This window comes from Chionomys nivalis, chromosome 2 (assembly GCF_950005125.1).
Source record: "Chionomys nivalis chromosome 2, mChiNiv1.1, whole genome shotgun sequence".
Lineage (NCBI taxonomy): Eukaryota > Metazoa > Chordata > Mammalia > Rodentia > Cricetidae > Chionomys > Chionomys nivalis.
In genome coordinates this window covers 83,735,516-83,758,075 of record NC_080087.1, presented here as the reverse complement: position 1 = coordinate 83,758,075, position 22,560 = coordinate 83,735,516, and the positions used below count along the sequence as shown (strand labels likewise).

The following is a 22,560-nucleotide window of genomic DNA, read 5'->3' as shown; positions in this document are numbered from 1 at the left end:
GAGATGGCTCAACAGTTAAGAATATTTGCTGGTCTTGTAAGTGACTTGGGTTCAACTCACACGACCTACAAGGTGGCTCACAACCACACATAATTCCAGATCCAGGCAACCTACTGTCTCTTCTGATCTACACAGGCACCAAGGAGATAAGTAGTGCACATGCATGTGTTCAGGCAAAGACACTCAGACACAAAATGAACAAATCTCCAAAGTATCTTAGTGGAGCTGGAGAGAAGATGGCTCAACAGTCAGGAATACTTGCAGCTCTTGTATGGGACCCGGGTTTGGGTCTCAGCACTGGAACTCCAGCGACTCTAACTACTCCACAGGCACTGTATGCACATGGTACCCAGACAGACAGCAGGCGGCATGCACACGCAAACACACGCACATAAGAACCTTTTGAAAACCTGCCCACTAGTACCTGTTTCTGACCTTAGCTAACTGCCGATGGATGCTCTTTGCGCTGTGCTGCACAGCCTTCCTTTAGAGTCTGCTGGCAGATCCCTTCCCTAAGATGTCACTACCGCTCACTTGGCTGCTTTCCTGGGCCTTATGACCTTTACAGCGCAGGGTGCTCACTGTTGTACATACTCGGGTTTTGTAAAGCACAGCTATTCCATGCCATTTGGTATTTCCCAATACTATGAAAGATTTCAAAGGCCCTCACGCCCGTAGGGAGCATACTCTCCTGGCTAGAGCTGTCTCCCAGCCCTTGACACAAATTCTTCAGGAAGGAAAGAGCATGTCCCAGTTAGCTCTGAGGTCAGCACTATCCGCAGTCTTCTTTGGGCGTTCTGCTTTGATACAAGAATTCTAAAACCATTTAGTGACGAGGCTACACATACTAGTGCAGACGTGAAGACAACCCACACGCCCAGCAACAAGTGGAGAAACAAAATGCAGTGTGTCCGACCACCAACACTGCCCTGCGTGCCAACAGCATTCAAGAATGATGAACCCTGAAAATGTGCTGTGATGTGAAGAAGCCGGCCATGGAAGTCAGTCAGAGGCTGAGCATGCTGGGTGTGGACATACTGCTACCAGGTTTGCCTGTGGTAAAATCTCTGATGGCTGTTGATGGACACCCAAGTCCACAAATGCTAAAGCCTTGCCCACTGCACACTTTAAATGGATGAGTCTACAGCCCACGAGTTGTACCTCAATGGAACTGCTTTAAGAAGCCAAGAGAAGCCGGGCAATGGTGGCACACGCCTTTAATCCCAGCACTCGGGAGGTAGAGGCAGGCGGATCTCTGTGAGTTCGAGACCAGCCTGGTCTACAGAGCTAGTTCCAGGACAGGCTCCAAAGCCACAGAGAAACCCTGTCTCAAAAAACCGAAAAACAACAAAAAAAAAAGCCAAGAGAAAACTAGACTCAAAATGCAGATAAAACAGTTGTCACAGGGTTCTCCTCTGGAACAAGAAGGAAGCGTGACAGGAACGTGGTGAGACAGGAGGAGAGTAAGGACTCAGAGCCTCACTGAGCGGTGCGGTGCACGCCTTTAATCCCAGCACTCAGGAGGCAGAGGCAGGTGGATCTCTGAGTTCGAGGCCAGCCTGTTCTACAGAGTTCCAGGATAGCCAGGGCTATAGAGAAACCCTCTTTTGGGAAACAAACCAAAACCAAAACCAAAACCAAAAAAAGCCAAAGCCTTGTGCTAACATTGGTTCTCAATCTATGGGTCACGACTCCTTTGGCAAACCTCTATTTCCAAAACTATTTACAAGTCTTAACAGAGCAAAATTACAACATGAGGAACTGTATTTATTAAAGGGTCGCAGCATTAGGAAGGCTGAGCACCACAGCTCTAGAACATCCTTTCTCCTGGCCCTTAGGCTTTGGTTGCCAGGGAGCTTTCCCAGAAGCACCTAGAGTGCTGCCTTCTCACAGGTTGCCTGGGTGACAACCTGCCAGGCCTCCCCAGGTCCAGGACCAGCACTCACCGGGATGCCATTCTTTCGTCTCATTCCTCATCACCATCCAGGGCTCTTTCCCCTGCTCTAAAAGGGAGATCACACTCGGCTTAGTGTCAGCAATACCTGCCCAGAGACAAAAAGGGAAGCTTATGCTGTGCATGTCAGCATCCACGTCAGTTCAGGAGACAGAAGAAAGAGGACTCTGTGGGTTCAAGGCCAGCCAGGGCTACACAATGAGACTACAGTAAAATAAAGTCCATGACTGTTAAGAGAGAAAAGGAGGGTCTCAGACCTGAGTGGGGAAATGGACAGAGGCCTCCCTCCTACCCAGAAGCTACTCTCTCCAACCGACAACCACCGGCAAGGGAGAAATTAAGTTTTCTCCAGAGGGTCCTCCCTGGGGATAGATCCCACCCCTTAGGGCAGGACCAGGCTCAGCAGTAGCTGGAATATGAACTTGATGCGACCGTTGGAAGCTCCTGTCTCAAAATGCTGGGTTTGGGGTTTTGTTTCCTTTCTTTCTTTTTGACCTTACAGATCTTTACTTGTAAGTTATGGTTATGGCTATGGTTGTCTCTGTGTGCATCTTCGTCTCTGCATGTGCTCCCCGTGCTTTTACGCTTTCTTTATTTTCCTGTTTATTTAGGTTTGTTTATTCTGGTTTGTTTTCTAATGAGAGAAAGGAAGGGTGTGGATTTGGGTGGGTGGGGAAGTGGAAAGGATCTGGGCAGATTTAGGGGAAAGGGAAAAGCAACCAAAATAAGTTGTAAAGGTACTTGCTATACAAGTCTGGCAACCTAAATTCAGAACCCACGTAGAGATAGATGGAGAAGTGATTCCAGAGAGTTGTCCTCTGACCCCTATGTGCATGCCCTTCCCCACCCCAACAATAATAATAAGTAAAAAATAAGTTAGGGATCAAAGTGAATGAATATTGGAGGGCTGGGGAAGAGAAGATGCCTCCCTTCCTCTCCGTGTGTGTGTGTGTGTGTGTGTGTGTGTGTGTAAGAAACATCATTAGTTTAGCTCAGTACTTGAAAAGTGTTAATGAAAAATTCAACAAAAGTTTTTGATGAAGGTCTATACCCTCAGCACCTGTAATACTAAGGCAGGAGGATTGTCATGAATTTCAGACTATTCTGGGCTGCATAGCAGACTTTGTCTCAAATAAATCAACAGGGGCTGGAGAGGTGGCTGAGCAGTTAAAGAGCACTGCCCTCTCTTCCAGAGGACTGGAGTTCAGTTCTCAGCACCCACACAGTGGCTTACAACCATTTGTAACTCAAATTCTAGGGGATTCGGTGTCTCCTGTGGTTACTGTGGGTACCAAGCATGCACAGACATACCTGCAGGCAAAACACCCATACACATAATTAAAAAAAAAAAAAAAATCAACGCTCATCATAAAGAACTTGAAAATTCTGAAGGGCAAGTCTGAATTTTGGTGGGTGAATGAACTTACCTAGTGAGGTCAGGTTGCTGTACGTCTCCAACATTACATCCTGGTACAAATTCCTGTGGGAAGGGTGCAAGTACTTCCATTCCTCTCGACAGAAGTAGATGACCACGTCTTTGAAATGCAAGTCCTGAAATCACACACAAACATGCCATTTGTGAAATCAAGATAAAAACTTCAACAGAAAGGACAGCAGAGATGACAATTCCCTGGAGAACCTGGCTAGACCCTTCCCATATGCACAAGCCAGTGTGGGGACAAAGGTGCACACATGCAGTCAGAGCACGCCTGCTCCTTGGCACTTCAAGTAAAGCCCATGTAAGTGGTGTTTCTCAGCTGAATGGAACTGTACATGCTGGTACACAGCATCTTCTCATCACTGGCTCCACTCTTCCTTCTCTGCGGACGCCTGTCTATGTGTCTGCTCTGTCAAACATCTTAATATTTTAACTGCTTTTTCTAACTGGTTACTTCTCTAAACCTAACTGTAATCCTGTGCTACAGTGTAATGCAGTCTTCCACAGTGTGATACTCAAGTGTAATACAGTCTTCCACAGTGTGATACTCAAGTGTAATACAGTCTTCCACAGTGTGATACTCAAGTGTAATACAGTCTTCCACAGTGTGATACTCAAGTGTAATACAGTCTTCCACAGTGTGATACTCAAGTGTAATACAGTCTTCCACAGTGTGATACTCAAGTGTAATACAGTCTTCCACAGTGTGATACTCAAGTGTAATACAGTCTTCCACAGTGTGATACTCAAGTCTTCTATAGTAAAGGAAAGGCTAAAACTGCTGATAAACTATTGGAGTCACCACTCCAATCTGTCCTCATAGTAGCAGAAAATGTATTTCCTACTGAGGACATCATTTTTAGAAGTCCTCACAAAAAAAAAAAAACAAAAAACAAACAAAACAAAACAAAACAAAAACCCAACCAACCAAAACAAAACAAAACAAAAAAAACTTGCCCTGGAAAGAGTTAAAAAAAAAAAAAAGAAAAGAAAGACACATCCCCCACCACAGATATGCAAACTACAACAGAGAGACACACACGATTAGGAGACAATAAAGCTACCACAACAGGTACCCAACCCCAACTCCAGACTCTCGAGATAGCGGAAATGTCTGAGAAAACCTTTAGAGTCCTATGTTAAAAACAATGACAAAAGAAAAGGGGATCATTGTTGTCAGCTGTGTACCACTGGTACCCAACGGGCACCCGTGGGAAGTGCCATGTCACAGCTTGGTGTGGCGGTGCACACGTTTAGTTCTAGCATTGGGGAAGCAAAGGCAGGAGGATCTTTCTGAGTTTGGGCCACCCTGGTCTGCAAAGTAAGTTCCAGGCCAGCCAAGGCTACACAGTAAAACCTTGTCCTAGAGCAAACAAACCAATCCATGGGTTGCACAGAGAAACCTGGGTAAACTCTACAGGTCACACAACAGAACCAAAGTCATGAATCTGGGAAAGGGACATGTAGAGATGGGGGTGTTGTCTGGCATGGGAGGAAGATAGGAGAGGGTTGGGAGAGAGTTATCAGAATACATTCTATACCAGTATGAAATTGTCAAACAAACAACATCAAAAAAGAAAGAGGCTGGAGAGACGGCTCAGCAGTTGAGATCATTGGCCGCTCTTCCGGAAGACACAGATTCAATTCCCAGCACCCACACGGAGGTCCATTATCATCTATAGTTCCAGTTTCTGGGGATCCACCACCCTTTTCCAGCTTCCCAGTATGTCAGGCACACATGTACTGCGAAGACATACATACAGGCAAAAGCCCACACACATAAAATCTTAAAAAATATAAAAGAATGAAATTTACCACACAAATGTGATCTTAAGGCTGGGAGGAGTGCTGTGACATGGTCACTGCAGATCGGTAGCATTCCAACAGGCAGCACTAATCAGAAAGGAGGAAGAGGAGAAAGAAGAGAGGAAGAGGAAAAGGCGAAAGAGGAAGAAGACGATGATGACATGAAGGCATGAACAAGGAGGGGGACACAGGGATATCGGGAAGAAGTATGAGGGGAAAGCTGGGATGCGCATGATCAGTGTACTTTGCAGGCGTGAAACTGTCAGAGAAGGAATAAAGATACCCAACACAGCTAATGAAGCGGTCACAGCTGCCGCACAGGGCTGTGACGAGGACTGAATAAGGTGACATCTGGGAAGAACCTCAAACTACAGTGACTCAGAGTAAGAATCGGAGCTAGTTGTTTCTGTCAGTGCCATCCTGCACTGAAAACAGAAACACAGGGCCAATCATATGCACAAACAAAATAATCTGAAAACGCTAACAGCTGAGTGTCTTCTGGGGAAAAATGAATGGAAGAGGCCAGGCAGACCCCACTGCTGTTATAATTTCTAAGCAAGAAGGTCACTACGGCGACTCTAGCAGGGACAACAGAGATTAGGCTAAAATAACCTCAAATTCCCTGCAAATGGCCAGATTCACTGACAAGATCTTGTTCCATACTGATTAAAAGCCTGGGGAACAGAAATTCTAGGTAACAGTTTGTACAAAGATTCACTGACAAGATCTTGTTCCATACTGATTAAAAGCCTGGGGAACAGAAATTCTAGGTAACAGTTTGTACAAAGCAGATGGCTAGGCTGCTTGGGGAAACTCCGCAAACACGGCTTCTACTTTTCCACAGCACTGGGGACTCTAGAAAAGACCCCTGAACTACAGTAGCATTTAGAGACCAAGGAGCTTTCATGACAAAAGTGACAATTGAGGCTTACCTTGGCCATGTCTTTAGATGTAAACATCTTCTTTCCTCCTCTTCTGGCTTCTTAGAGAAAGAAAAAGGTGTGCAATGGTTAAAAAACTGCTCAGGCAGTTCACGCCTGCATGCAACAGGACCACAGATGCCCACACCTCACCATCTTCTCCAATCCTTAAAAGCTGACCTCAGGATCCAGGTTTTTTTTTTTTTTTTTTTTTTTTTTTTTTGTACCACCTTTAATTCCAGCACCTGGGAGGCAGAGGCAGGAGGATCTCTGAGTCTGAGGGCAGCCTGTTTTACAGAGAGTTCCAGGACAGCCAGAACTACACAGAGAAACCCTGTCTCAAAAGAAAAAACCAAAACTGGAGCCTCCATTGTTAACTAGTCAAATCTCAGCCATCTCAGTAAGCACGGCTGGGCCTGCCTGGTTAGTACTTGGATGAGGGAGAACCTTACTCCACTGTCTTCAGTTCCAGCATCTTACAGTAAGCCCAAGTTTGGCTGTAAACAGTGGATGCACTGCTGTCCTTCATCCTTTGGCATCAACAGAATAGGGAAGTGGGAATCTGAAGGTTCTAGCACTCCCACCACCCTCTAACCTAGTCTGAGTGGATTCCTGGCTCTAGGGAACTGAGTGGGGAGGCTCGAGGAGTGAGGAATGGGAGCTGTGGTCCTTGATGCTGGAACTCAAAAACACACCAGGAGCTACCAAGGCTTTCTACACAGCTGGGATTGGAGGTAGAAGCCAGGCAGACTTCAGTCAGTGAGACCATGTCTGTGCAGCAGGCACCTCTCTCTCTGCCCAGCTCCCACACACAGGAGCCCACTGTGCTCGCATAAGGAAAAGACTGCATGCCTGGGGCACTGCTGGTGCTGGGCAGCACTGAGTGTCCCACATACACGGCTACTAATGGTCCTAATGGTCATAGAGCAAGAAAAGCAAAATGCAGCAGTCGGACCCAACAGACGCTCCCTTCCATCAGGGTCCCTCTTGCACCCTCTGCTGACGAAGCTTAACATCGCACTCACTGTTAAGAGGCCAATCACATTTTATACCAAGGATTAGAGGCTAAATTTTCAATCCACAGGCAATAAACTGTAATTGTCAGCTTTCCCTCTGGCTACTCAGAACCTATAGGCCATCTGCCATAACCAACAACAAGAGGATAAGAGCATATTAAATCATATTAACCAGGCCTCAGAACAGCCATGTCTAATAAAAGCAATCCACCTGACACATGGCGGCTCCTTAGGACAGCACTGCAGCTATGCAAACGAGAAGATGCACGATCCCAAGAGCTGGCTATGAATACTAACTGTCCAGACTATATTAACTACTTTTCAAGTTCATTACACTACACTCAGCAGTCTTTTATCTGAAGAGTAAGTTATGGCTGGGCATGTGGCACACACCTTTAGTTCCAGCAGGCAGAGGCATGAGGATCTCTGTGAGTTAAAGGCCAGCCTGGTCTACATAACGAGTACCAGGACAACATAGAGAAACCCTATCTCAAAAAACCCAAAACTAAAAAAAAAAAAAAAAAAAAAAAAAAACCAAAAACCCTCCCCACAGTTCTAAAACTAGCTTCTAAAAATACGTACTTTAAAAACATAGGTACTATATAAACACAAAACAAGACAGAACATGCCGAGTTCCCGGCAGCCATCATGTTGTAATGGGACAGGAGTTATACCCTAATGCAACAATGTGTCCTGTGCCACTTTACTAACTATCTTGCACACTCTGGGGGCTCTCAGGACATTAAAGGGCTATCCATGTCCTTAAGTTTACAAGTAGAGTGACCTAAACCTTCAGGTAAATCTGACTCCTTCATCACCCCCATTCATTTCCCCCACTAAGGAGCACACACAGGCCAGAGGGCCTCCTGGGCTCTGCAGCCCTACTGCAGCAATCCAGTTTGTCATAGGACTCAGAGTCAGTCCCTCCAAATAGTAAATTAATCTGTGTTTCTGCTAATTCCTTTTCTCTTGAATCTCCCCTAACTTGAGTTCAAATCCCAGCACCCACATGGCAGATCACAACTGTAACTCCAAGAACTGATACCCTCACAGACACACATGCAGACAGAACACCAATGCACATAAAACTAAAAACAAAAAAGAAAGTACCATTTTGGGAGGCTGGAGAGATGGCTCAGCATTAAGAGCACTGGCTGCTCTTCTGGAGGATGCAGGCTTGGTTCCCAGCACCCACACCTAGCCCAGTTTCCTTTCATTCCAGTTCCAAGGGATCTGAGACCCTCTTCTGATCTTTGTCGTCTCCCGAACACGTGTGGTGCACATACATACACCCAGGAACATACACGTGTACACATGTGCACTATAAAAATAATTTTTTTAAAAAAAGTAGCACTCCAAAGTTGGGTGTAACTCCAGTACCTAGGAGGCTGAGACAGAAGCTCAAAGCCAGCCTAGTTTATACAGTGTGGCCCTGTCTCCCAAACTCAGAACAAAATAAACTAAAAGTTAGCATCGGCAAATATTCAGAAGCTAATATACGTGTGTGAGAGTAGGGCTTCTCCAGGGTAAAATGTACCATCGGGCCTGGACTATCCCCAGAGCCCTCGCCGTGCGGCTATCTGTCGTCTCTGAGCATTACTGGCTTTTTATAGAGACGGGGTTCTCTGGGCAGCCCCGACTGTCCTGGAACTCACTCAGTAGACCAGCTTGGCCTCCAACTCAGAGATCTTCCTGCCTCCACCTCCTGAGTGCTGGGATTAAAGGTGTGCACTGACTAACCACTGTCGGGCCTTCTGTTAAAGGTGTGCACTGACTAACCACTGTCGGGCCTTCTGAAGTCAGTGAACTTCTCTGAAAACCCCAGTACTGTGTCAGAATGTCTCCTGTGCTTGGATCAGAACCTACTGCCTTTAATCTGAGGTCACTCATTTTCCCTTGGTTTATCTTTGTGACATTTTTTCACACACCAGGAAGTGAGTTAGAGGATTCAACTGGATCTGATTAATTTGTCAAAACTTCTTAGTGGGTTCAAACTATACACATGTGGATAACTTCACACAGTAGGTCAGCAATGGACACAGTTCCTACATTGCAGCTTTTTCTGCCTTGAAAACCGCCTTCCCTCTGTCAATCTTGTTATAAACGAAAACAAAACCCTCTACTCCAGCTGGCATCTGCTCCAGCTCTTCCCGGTGTGAAGTATCAGCCTGCTTTCTTTCCCGGCTCTCCTCCCTACTGTGATCAGTCCCAGCTTCTCAGGGGAACACCAGTTTTTCTTTCTTTGGAGACCCTCTCACTTTCCATCTCCTTGCCCAAGCTGGGTGGAAGTGAACACTTGCTGCCCAGCCAGTGCCTGCCTCTAAAAACACAGGCTTAGGAACCAGTCTTGCTTCTCAGTGAGAAACTCACCATACCTCCACTTGCAGGCTCCCTGGCCAGACTAAGATTAAACAAGTACCACGTCTTAGTCCCTCAGAACGGCCCATCCACACTCATGCGGTCCTGTGACAACTATCTCATCTGTCTGGATCTCTTGGTTGGCCTGCAATGCCTGACGGCAAGAATGGAGATTAAACACATCTATGTTCCATTTTTAGCTAGAAGAGGACAGGGTGACTCACTGTCCATTACAATAACTTAAATGATTTTATGGTCTTGACTCTTGAGGGGAAAATGTTAGGTAGCTAGAGAGTAGCAGGCTTGGAGGCCACTGGGAAGGACCCCTTCTCCTCCAGGATTTCCCATGCTAGAGACTGTCCCAAGGTTCCGCTGGTGAGGATGTCACCTTTGCCCAGCAGGAAAGAACTGCTAAAATCTTAAGTGTGCTCCCCTTTCACCTGGCTAATAAAAACCTTCAAGAATGTTCCCCAGGGACTGGAGAGATGGCTCAGTGGTTAAGAGCATTGCCTGCTCTTCCAAAGGTCCTGAGTTCAATTCCCAGCAACCACATGGTGGCTCACAACCAACTGTAATGAGGTCTGGTGCCCTCTTCTGGCCTGCAGGCATACAAGCAGGCAGAATACTATATACATAATAAATAAGTAAATAAATATATATATATATATATTTTAAAAAAAGAATATTCCCCGGGGCATGCCAGTGCCTGAAGGTCCTCTATTCACTTGTTTTTCTAGAGTCTTGTTGCTCTTCTCCCCTCCCAGGGATGGCCTGCCTGAAAACATCAAACATGTGGCATAGAACCCTCCCCCCTCCTCTGAGACCTGTAAGAAGGGACAGCTATGGGGCTGGAGAGATGGCTCAGCAGTTAGGAGCATTAACTGCTCTTGCAGAGGACCCTCGTTCAATTTCAGCACCCACATGGCAGCTCACAACTGTCTGTAACTCCAGTTTCAGGAGACCCGACACCCTCACACAGACATGCACACCAATGCACATAAAAAAATAAATTATTAAAAAAAGAAAAGAAAAGAAGGGAAAGTGTAGGAGCCCACTCCTATGAAGTCAGCTACGGTTCCTGGGTCGGGGGTCATCAAGGCTGAGGAAATATCAGATGAAAGGAACAGAGACAGAAAATACAGGATAGAATCGGGAGGTCTATTTGGTTATGCTGAAACAGCTAAAGAACCCAGAGTTTATTTCAGAACTTGCTTATATACAAAAGCAGAACAAAGCAAGGCACAGATGGTCAGTCAGCATCTAACCACAAGACCATTCCTGTCCTTGAGTGAGCAGCCTCCTCTCCAACATTTGCTTGCTGCTCAGAAGCAGCCTTCCTTTCTGTCTTCATGTTCCTGGGGTTTGTCGTCAACAGTACTTTCTTCTAGATAGAGTGGTCTTTTCTCACGGACTAAATCAGAAGTCTCTCACAGACCTCAAGGTCACTGGAAAAGCAGCATAGGCAATCCTGAACTGAAATGATGTATAAATAAGAATAGGCTCCAGATGGAAACTGAGTCACACGTGGATTCTCACAGAAAGCTACTCTGCCCCATGGGTTGAACTCTCCTCAAAGCCCATACCATGTTACTATCTGCCTGTTCCTTTATAACATTAATAAGTTTTAATGAATATTATACACAAGAAGAAAAGACCAGGGCATTGTGAATCATGGAGGACACTTCTAAAACAGGGAACCAATCCCTGCACAGCCCTCTGCCAAGCTCTGTAACAGAGACTATATTGGGAATACTTTGTAAAATGGCTTTCAGTTGCCCATAGTTGTTAAATTTAGTTGGAGCAGCAGCAGCTGCTAAGTTCCACGGGAACAAGCATCAGTTACGCTCCAGAAGCAGCTGCCGAGCTCCCCGTGGGTTTGGCACAGACTCTGCCCAGCCTAGTGCAGCTGGCACTCATCTGTTATCTGCTGATGCCGTCATCAGTCAGAATTACACCGTGACTCGCATTTCCACAGCTGGCCAAGCTAAGAAAAAGTGAAACTATTAATGTGGTTTAGTAGCACTGAAAATTAAGACTTTCCATAAACACATGTCTCACACTAATTACCCCGCCGATCTCACGTCAGTATTCATCTGCCCGAGAGAAATGAGGATCCTTATCTATACAAAGTCTGTGTACACATCCATGGAGGCCTTCTTTCTGATGGCCCCCAAACTGGAAGCTGCCCAACTCTTCACTGACAGGTGATGGGATAAGCTAGTTGTGGGACCTTACTAAGAAAAGAAGCTACGGAGACAGCAATGTGACTACGGCCCACGGTATCTGAGCAAGTGAAGCCAGCTGCCACAGACAGTGGCGGCTCCACTTACCTGTCACTCCAGAATGTGAAAACTATTCCCTGCAGATGGAAGCTGGACTGGTGATTTTAGATGGGAACGGGGTCTTCTGAGGAAAGGAGCAGAGGACACTGGGGAAATGGATTAAATACTCCACTTTCTTTTTTAGGAGTAGAGACAGGTCTTTGAAAATGTATCAAGGTACATACTTAAGACTTAATACTCTATGTAAAATGTTTCCATCTTTAAAAAAGAAAATTTTTAGTGTTAAAAAAAATTAAGAATTTTCAGAGACCAGGGTTATAGTAAAGAACTGCAAGAAGGAACGGTAGGCAAACATCCTGACATATGCGGACTCCTTCAGTATAGAGCATCAACCCTCTGGCTTCTAGTCCAGTGTGCACAAAGCTTGGAAGTTGTCACTCCCCTACCAAGTCAAAGCCTATGTAAGCTGGGCGGTGGTGGCACAAGCCTTTAATTCTAGCAGTGAGGAGGCAGCAGAAGGATCTCTGTGAGTTTGAGGCCAGCTGGCTCCACGGAGTGAATTCCAGGATAGCCAGAGTTACACAGAGAAACTCTGTCTCAGAAATCCAAAAACCAAACCAAACCAAACCAAACCAAACCAAAAACCTATTTAAAAAACCAACATTTTCTCAGCCCCATCCTAACAGTGAGGTCCTGGGACAAACTACCCTCCCCACCCCATTCTGAGACACAGGCAGAACGAGAGTCACGACTGATGGGAGCAGGGACCACAGCAGACAAGAGAGGGGAGGAAAGCCCAAGTCACAGCTGATGCTCCCCCAATGTCAGCGCGCAACTCCGAGCGCTAAAGTCCCAGTCCCAGGGTAAATGCTCCACACACTCTTAAGAGTTTCTTTTTTGATAAAAATAAAGTGGGTTTTATTTAAAATATAAGGAGTGGTATCCATTTTGGTTAATAAAATCGGTCTCAAGGACTTTAATGCCATCACACAGACTGGCATGCCAAGGGCATTCTGAATGCTAAATACAAGAGCAAACTGACTGCTTAGTTTGGGAAGATGAAACACTACACTGAGCTATTTCCCTCCCTTTCTTTACAAATCCCTTGGGCAGTTAAAGTTTCAGCATCTCAAGAGTACAGTTGAGGGGGATGGGGGGAAAAAGAGCACACTGACCAATGTAACTGACAGAGCCAGCTGCCACCTATGGCAGAGCAGCGACTAGGCTGATGTCAATTTTCTTCACACTTGCCCCGACATCTTCCCAGACTGTGGTCACTACAGTCTTGAGCAAATGTACCCAAGACTCAGAATGGAGAAGCTTGGACAGAGAACAGACAGAATATACCTGTGTCAGTTCTCAGTTCCAAAGTGGTACAAATAGCTAAGGCCAAACATGGAGACATGGAAAAGCCCATGAACCAAGGCTAGTAGAAAAGAGGTGGCCTGAGCTCATGACCAGGGCAGTCCGTTTCCACTTCTCCACCACAGCCATTAGCAACAGCACCTGCCAGCATTCCCCTGCAGCAAACACGTGCACAGTCTTGTTTCCAGCTGCTTCTCAGCAGGTCTTGTCTGCTGTCTAGCTAAGCAGCGCACGCGGGACAGAAATGGGTAGCACTGAGGAATAATACATTATATTTATTATAGATCTGTTCTCTCTCCCTGAGCCTCAACCCAAGCCTGTCTAACATTAGGAATGGCTGGTGTATCTGAAAGAAACAACCGAGGTGCAAACAAGGCATCTGGGAGCAGGCCTATTCGAGGTGGTGGGCTTAGGGGCTTCTGCTTGCTCTCAAGAGGGCTCAGCTGTGCGTCTGACAGGAGGCGGGGAAAGCCTCCTTCTGAAACACACCCAGAGCACTCTCGGTTCTTCACAAAGTCCACCCCAGGAGCCTTAAGCAAGAGCCTAACCTAGTGGGGTTTCATACAGCACTAACTGGCCTGAGGATGGGGGTTCACTGGAGTCACTCCGCTCTACCTACTGGGTAAAACTGAGAAGCACTGGTGAAGCTGACAGTTCACTGGATGACTGAGACCAGACACACAAGTTCTAGAAGAGGGGAACTCACGTAAAGAGGGAAAGTGACTTGAGAATGGAGATGCCAGGACAAGATTCCCAGCGTCTTCTAGGACCCGGGCTGCTTGATCTCGGCCTACACGGATCACACCACTAGAGTTCTGCTTGCTTGAGTTACTTTTGCCAAGAAAGGTCCAGTTTTCAACAACAAAAACAAATTGCAAGGCACAGTAAAAATAAAACCGAAGTTTGAAAACTTGATTCAGGTATAACAAGATCACTGTAGTTAAACAGACAAATTTAAAACAGAGTAGCCAGAGAAACCCTGTCTCGACAAACCAAACCCAAACCCAAACCAAACCAGTAGCATGCCAAAGGCTACTAATAGTGGTGAAATTTACTAAAAAACAAAACAAAACAAAAAACCCTAGGTCAGAAACACTGTGAAACAAAGAGAGATATGTGTGGGCACAGACTTAAAAGTCACATTTACTGAGGAAATCCCTGAGCTTGAGTATATTTCAATAGAAACTTCTAGAACCAATAATAAAAAGGACTGAAAAACAAGGAAGAGAAAATCTAACTACAGAAAAAGTGTAAAAGGCTTAAAATAGGAGACACGAAATCAATGATCATTAACTTTAAAAACAGCACAAGGCCCAGAAATAGTCACTAATAAATTCTACCAGACAAGGAAGAAACTACAGCAATCCTGAGGGATTGTTTCCTAAAGACAATTACAAGAAAACAACTAACCACAGACTAATATCTCTCTGAACACTAACATAAAGATCCTGAGCAACGGGGCTGGAGAGATGGCTCAGTGGTTAAGAACACTGACTGCTCTTCCAGAGGACCCAGGTTCAATTCTTAGCACTCACATGGCAGCTCACAACTGTCTGAAAATCCTGTTCCAGGGGATCTGACACCTTCACACCAATGCACATAAAATAAAGTGAAATAAACCATAAAAATTTTTTTAAAAAGATCCTGAACAAAATATTAGCAAATCAAAGTCCAAGAGGACATAAGAAAAATTATATACCTCAACCATTATCTGAAAGATTGTTCAACACCTCCAAGTCTATTAATGTAATCAAGCATATCAATAGGCTAAAGTAGCAAATCACATAATCATATCAAGATAGCCAAAAAATCCATGACAAAATTCTGTTATGAACACAATTTGTGTGGAAACCCATGTGTGCACATGTAGAAGTGGGAGGTTGATTTTGTTTCTTCTTCTTCTTTTTTTTGGATTTTCGAGACAGGGTCTCTCCATAGCTTTTGGTTCCTGTCCTGGAACTAGCTCTTGTAGACCAGGCTGGTCTCGAACTCCCAGAGATCCGCCGGCCTCTGCCTCCCGAGTGCTGGGATTAAAGGCGTGCGCCACCACCGCCCGGCGGAGAGCTTGATTTTCTTTTACTGCTCCCCACATGATCTCTGGATCAGAGTCTGTCTTCCTGAACATGTGGCTCACTTCAGCTACAGTGGCAGACTCTGCTCCCCAAGAAGGAAGGACTGGGGCGACAGGTCACGTGCCACGTCCCATGGCTTTTCTATGTTGGGCTAGAAGTCTAAATTCAGGCCTTCAGGCCTGCACATCAAACCCTTACCAACTGAATCATCTCCCATAAACACACACACCAAACAAACAAACAAATCCTCTCAAGAGAACAGCAAGATGCTTTAGTGGGTAAAGATACTTGCCACCAAGCCTAAGAACCTGTGTTCAAACCTGGGACCCACATAATAAAAGGAGAGAACCACCTCCCACAAGCCGTTCTTTGAGCTGCACACATATATAGTCCAATAAACAATGGCAGGAGAGGCCAGAGAAATAAAGGTGCTTGCCCAAGTCTGACAAGCTGTTCAAGCCCAGGGACCCAAATGATAGACTTCTACAAACTGTTTGCTGACCACATGCACACCTACATACACACAACAAATAGAGAAATGCAAATGGCAATAGATTAGAACAAGCATTTCATACATGAAGCTGCTTAGGTAATGAGTAACATAAGAAAAAGGTAATCTAGGAGGTTGGAGAGATGGCTGAGCAGTTAAGAGTACTTCCTGTTCTTCCAGAGGGCCAGAGCTCTGCCAATTCACAACTCCAGCTCAGGGGATCCAATGCCCTCTTCTGGTCTCCATGGGCACTGCACACACACACACACACACACACACACACACTCTCTCTCTCTCTCTCTCTCTCTCTCTCTCTCTCTCTCTCTCTCTCTCTTCCCCGCCACAAATAAAAAATAAACCTTCAAAAAGGAGAGGTATATTTTTAATTAACCCTTTATTTTCAGAGTTTGGAGTTGGTACACTAGTCAGCAGCAAAAGATGAGTATTGATTTCTTGCCTTGTGTTTCTCCAAGGTCATTTGATTTGTACATATTTATACTTTTTTGGGGGGGGCAGTGGTTTAGAGACAGGGTTTCTGAGGCTTTGGAGGCTATCCTGGAACTCAATCTATAGACCAGGCTGGCCTTGAACTCAAAGAGATTCACCTGCCTCTGCCTCCTGAGTGCTGGGATTAAAGGCGTACGCAGCTACTGCCTGGTCATATTTTCATATTTTACACATTTAGATACTTTAAGCTGACATTAATTTGCAGTTATTAATATTATCATCAAAGGCATCTTCTTTTGAGTCACTAAGAGTCTCTTCAAGGGCTCTTCTCATCTTTCGAAGTCTTTGGTAATTTTCTTGCTTCTTGACACTCAAAGCCTCAGACTTTCATGATGGATGCCCAGTTTAACTGCCCTGCTGTAGATGCAGCTCAGCACTGAAGCTAATCCTATTTGGCTTTCTTTTCAAATGCCTAATTTCTGCCTCCTCCTCCTTGTATGAAGGAATATAATGTCTTCAATTTTCAGGTGCAGATCTTAGATATTATATTATGCCCAATTTGTCAGTTTATTAGTTGAGCATTTGAGTTATTTTATGTGGATCCCAGGAACAAAATTCATGTTATCCTGTTTGGCACAAAGGCCTTTCCTGGCTGAGCATCTCAAGTCTTTAAGAGATGCCGGAGCCGTGCATATTTAGGGGAACTCCAAAGAGCCCAGGGAAATGAACAGCTAGATGACTAAAGAAGGGGAAAAAAATAATTTCTGCTTCTGCTTCCTTCAGGAGAGACAGATTGGGTTTTAAGTTTAGTCAAGTTCTGCTTTTGAGGATAAAAAAAACCTACACTCTTCTAAGTGTAACGAAATCTAGCATCTTTCTATATCCCACTGCATACCACCTGTGTCCCCTCTCAGCCTCCCCTGCACCTGTGGTCCCTTTATACTTTCCTGCTGTCTGTGGTTACTCCATGTCCTATCTCACCTGAGGATTTGGAGCTACAAACTGCGATGACAGAGAAAATGTGGCATTTGTCTTTCTGGATCTGGGTTACCTTACTCACTATAAACTTTTCCAAGTCCAGTCACTTACCTGCGAAGTCCATGATTTAATTGTTCTTTACAGCTGGGCAGCATAAGTGTTTATGTACCACATGTTTATTATCCATCCATCTGGTGAAGGACATTAGATTGTTGCTATTTCCTGGCTATAATGAGTGCAGTGGCTATGCACACTGCTGGAGAAGGGACAACAGACAAATAACACCAAGGCTGTTTGATAGAGGCTCAAGAAATAATACTACTTTATATTAACCTAAAAGTATATTATATATGTGATACATATATGTGTGTATGTGTGTGTAAAGCATAAATATATATATATTTATATATATTAAAAGAAATTATGCCACTTGGGCTGACAATGCTTCCCACAATGATAGACTAACCACCTCCCCAGTTCTAGGCATGAGAAACCTTTTAAAGGATTGGTCATGATAGTCCAAGTGACTTCCCAAACAACAGAGACTATCAGCATAGTCTATGTTGACTCTTGGGGTTGAGGGTCGGTCCCAACTACTAAAGACCCTGCACACTTAAGACACAGGTCTTGGATAATTCAGACTGGATCTGGCCTGAAAGCCTCTTTCCTTTGGATCTAATTTCTATGTTTCCAAAAAATACTATGCAAGCTGCCAAGGACAGGAAGCAATTAAACAGTCCTACCCAACTGCAACACCATGAACCACGACAATGACTGTGACGGCAAGATTTCTGTAAAGATGTAATAAATGGCACTCACATGGCGTCCCTGGACTTAAGGCATACTCAACAAGAGGAAGTCGTGAGTGGTACTGGAAACCTAGCCAGCTGTCCAGGGTTAGTGAGGTCATGGACCTTAGAAAAGAATCTACGACCACCACTTTGCTGCCTCAACATAATTCTCTACTACATTATAAATCTTAACCTCAGTCCCACAGATAACTGTAGCTACACCCCTCATTAAAGAAGCCTTTCTTTGCAGTAAATGGAGACCATTACAGAAACCCACAACTAGACACAGTTCAGGGATCAACTGACTGAAGGGAACCCAGCTCCAAAGGTACACCTGCATTGCACTGCACTGCACTGCTCCTGCAGTTATTGCTCTGGGAACACCAAGGAAGAGGGGATGCGGAGATTGTGAGAGTTAGAATATCAAGAAGTTGGCTGGGAAACAATCTCTCTTAGAAATGGATACATAAACAAGACCAGAGCAATGGTAGAATCAATGAATGTAACTAATGTGGAAGAGAACATTTTTGAAGGGTCCCACCCCTAGATGAAAAACTACAGGCAACTAACAACTGTTGGGAGAATTAGCTTATCTTAGGGATAAACCACCTCTGTGGGTTGTCCAATTACACCCAAACAATAAAAACAGACCCAACAGGTTGTATTTAATTATTTGTGCATATATATGTATGTGCGCATTTACACTGTGTATGTAATAGTAATAATCAAAGAAAAGGCGGCTATCAACTTGAGAGTGGGGGGCATGGGAGGATTGGAAGGAGGAATGGGAAGGCAGAAAATGGTATAATTCTACTTCAGTTAAAATATTTTTAAAAGCCGGGCGGTGGTGGCGCACGCCTTTAATCCCAGCACTCGGGAGGCAGAGGCAGGTGGATCTCTGTGAGTTCGAGGCCAGCGTGGTCTACAAAAGCTAGTTCCAGGACAGGAACCAAAAGCTACGGAGAAATCCTGTCTCGAAAAATCAAAAAAAAAAAAATATTTTTAAAAATATGAAAAACGTCTAGCATCTTGACAATGTCATCATATCTACTACACAAACAAAAGTACTAGACATCAAGGATATAGTGAAGAAAACAAGAGAATACATTGAAGAAAATGACTTTTTTTAAAATCGCTTTTTAAGATAGAGTTCCTCTGTATAGCTCTGGCTGTCCTGGAATTCACTCTGTAGAGCACATTGGCCCCGAACTCAGAGATCTGCCTGCCTCTGCCTCCTGAGTGCTGGGATTAAATGTGTGTGCCAAAAGCACCAGGCAAGCAAATGACTCCAAAGACAATATAGATACTGAAATTATGAGAGAAATTTTTGAACTTGAGTGGGAAGATTTATCATTTTATCCATTTTTCCTGTATATTTTCATTATTATGCAGTCATGACCACGATCTCCAAACAATTCTCACCATTTGTTTTACCCACTAAACATCACTCCATTTCTCCCTGTTCCCATCTCTAGTAGCCTCTATGCCAACTTCTGAATTCTCATATTCTAGGTACTCCAATAAGTTTAAGGCATAGACAATTAGCCTTTTGTGTTTAACGGCTTACTTCACTTAGCATAATGTTTTTAAAGAATCTTCATGTTATATGTTCCAGGATGTCATTTCTTATTGTTAAATAATATTCCATTGTTATGTACAGACTGAACTTTCTTTATCCACTGATGGGCTCATGTCAAGAGAACCTCATCTTTTACCATTAAGATTTTTAATGAAGCTTCTGTATGTCGCCCTTAATTCTTTAATGAGATAAGCCAGCTAGAGAAAGATGACATGCTAAGTGTCCCTTCCTTGAGTAGAGACGACCTGTTCATTACTTTATCGAGAGGGTTCTGTTCTCTTTTCCTAGACTCACCCTGGTGTAGCACACACTGGCCTTGCACTCCTGACCCTCCCATCTTCACTAACCAACTTCTAGGATTATAATTATGCACAACACCCAGATTTTCAATTTCTAAGAGAAATGGCTTGAATTCTGTCAATTCTCCCCTTTAAGATCAGCTGACTGATGGTGTCTTCAGTACATTAATGTGGCAATTGGCTTCATTTATTGATTCTTATATGAAGAGCCATCCTTATATTTCAAAAGTATCATTTTATTATGGTTTGTGATTCTTTTAAACATATATTTAAATTGTTTTCTAGTGTTTTACCAAGGTGTTTTTGAATCAATATTTTAAATTAAAGAATTATCATATGGGTGGTGTCTTTCCTGGCTGTATGTCTGTGCACTGCACGTGTACGGTGTCCACAGAGGCCAGAAGAGGATGCTAGAACCTCTAGGACTTAAGTTACAGCCGTGAGCTGCCATGGAGTTGCCAGGAACTAAACCCAGGTCCTCTCAAGAACACGGAGACACCTCCCCAAGCCCTCAGGAATATTTATAAGGATGCACTAGTCTGTATTATTGTTTGTCTGGCTTTTCTGCCATGGTAATGCTGATTTCACAGGAGTTAAGTGTTTCTTCCCCTTTAGGTTTTTTGGGAAAGGTTTGAGAAAGTGGTGTTCCTGTTCCTAACTACATATTTTGAGTACCAAGTGTGCTAACTCTTCTCACTTCTCAAAGACTGGTGAATCTCAAACTTTAAAGGATGGGACCCTGCCTCTGCAGTGACTTCTGTTAAGGTATGGGTTCTCTGGGTACAGCCTCAGAGGCCTTGTCCTCAGGAAACCAGAACAGAGGTTTCCTTCGGTGTCTAGCTCTCAGTTTTAACATTTCTTTCCATCTTAACCACTTCACTATAGAATTCAGACTTTAAAAACACATTAAATACTTTACTTGTATACATGGTTTCTGAAGAGAAACCCAATGCTTCTTAACCCTCCTTCTATGGAACAGTAACAATACAAAATGAAACCATAATAGACATTACAACAGAAGGGTCTTTGCAAAGCCCTCCTCATTGACTTCTTTCAAGGTTTGCTTCGTCTTTTGTGCAGTTTTAATATTGTATACCCGGGTAGTTTTCATATTTAATCTGCTTGGTGTTCCTTTGAACCACTGGATCTGCGATTTCTGTGATTATCATTATTGATTTTGAAAAGTCTCAGCCATTAGTTGCCAACATATTTATCTTTTCCTTCTGACACTGCAGTGACAATCACATTTTTTTAATTGGTCTTCAGTTCAGTTACTATGAGTTGCATTTTAGCTTGAGAAATTTCAGCTGAAATTTTCAACTTCCTGAATCTTCCTTGGCTGTGTTCAGTACATATCAGAGGTGTCTTTCCTAGTGTTTCCTCTTGAGCCTTTGGAATGTATCCATTTCTTTGCTTACATTACTTATCTGCTTGCATATTTGACTATGCCTTCCACAACACTCCTTAACACTTCAACCATACTTATCTTAAACTTCTTACTTATAAATCTGTGCCAAATTTGAGACTGGTTTTATGCTTGTCTTCATGTACTCAGTCTATTTCCCTTGCCTTTTTTTTTTTTTTAACATGCCTTCCGATGTTAAAAAAATACATACATCAAAGAATGTAGTGCAAACTAAGGTAACTATGCTTGACTATTTTAATGTTGGCAGCTGGTTTGAGTTCCGTCTACATCTTGCAGGTCCTCCCATCTACTAAGATCTCTTAGTCTATCTCATAACTCTGCTCCCCCGAGGCAGGGTTTCTCTGGGTAGTAGCTCTGGTTGTACCTCGAATTCAGATATATACCTGCCTCTGCCTCTCAAGGGCTGGGATTAAAGGTGTGCACCACCACTGCCCCGCTTCATAATTCTGTTTTGTATAGCAGCCCCACATTGTGCAGGAGAGGAAGCACTCTATAATTTTATTCAATCTCACATTGTACTGCCATGAGTCCTAGAATGCAGCCTTCAGCACAACTATCTCTTTTACTGTCTTTGGCAAGACAGAGGGTGTTTAGTAGCCACATGCTCTTTTCTCCTATAGATAAAATTGAAAGTCTTCTGCATAGGGAGTAGAGCTTGGTTATAGACAACACTCCCCATGGTACTTCAAAAGGGCTGACATCTAAGTACACCCTACACGGTCACCAAGAAAGCACAAGAGCTTTATGTTTTTCTCATCTTTCACATAAGAAGATCCTAGTGAATTCACTTCTACTGGTATATTTCTGGTCCCAACATTTAAGGCAGAGGAAGCAAGTGTGAATTTACAGAGGACAGATCATTTGCTCCCTGGTACACAATCACAATCAGTGAAATCCCCCCTTAGACCCCATATTCAGTTTATAACCAGGCACTTTACCTCATTGATCGAGTTTAGTCAGTCTTACTGGGGGGAGGGGAGGCTCAAAAAGGACCCTAAGGAGGTCCTTCCAATCTGCAGTCGAAAAATAACTCTGTTTACTTAAAATCCGTGTAAATGGAAGAGGCAGCAGAGGCTTGTATTTCATACACCTTACACACTGTATACAGTGTACAAAATACACACCCAATGTAAAAAAGAAAAACACAAGAATAGAAAAATGGGAGAAAAAAAAAAAGAGTCTAGTCCAAAAACAACAAACAAAACAAAAAAACCCGCCGGGCGGTGGTGGCAGGCGGATCTCTGTGAGTTCGAGACCAGCCTGGTCTACAAGAGCTAGTTCCAGGACAGGCTCCAAAACCACAGAGAAACCCTGTCTCGAAAAACCAAAAAAAAAAAAA

General features: G+C 44.1%; 1 protein-coding gene across 2 annotated transcripts in view; it reads right to left on the bottom strand.

The window, feature by feature from the left end:
- The window catches only part of LOC130865580 (zinc finger protein 568-like), a 54,667-nt gene that overhangs the window by 6,408 nt on the left and 25,699 nt on the right, over positions 1-22,560 (bottom strand). The window contains exons 7-9 of one of the 2 annotated variants that reach the window (XM_057756677.1): positions 6,131-6,180; positions 3,382-3,505; positions 1,947-2,042 (exon numbers count right to left, since the gene is read on the bottom strand). In XM_057756677.1, coding sequence (XP_057612660.1) covers positions 1,947-2,042; positions 3,382-3,505; positions 6,131-6,180 — 270 coding nt within the window. The remainder of the gene's footprint in view (positions 1-1,946; positions 2,043-3,381; positions 3,506-6,130; positions 6,181-22,560) is intronic. The other variant, XM_057756683.1, reaches the window with a different exon arrangement.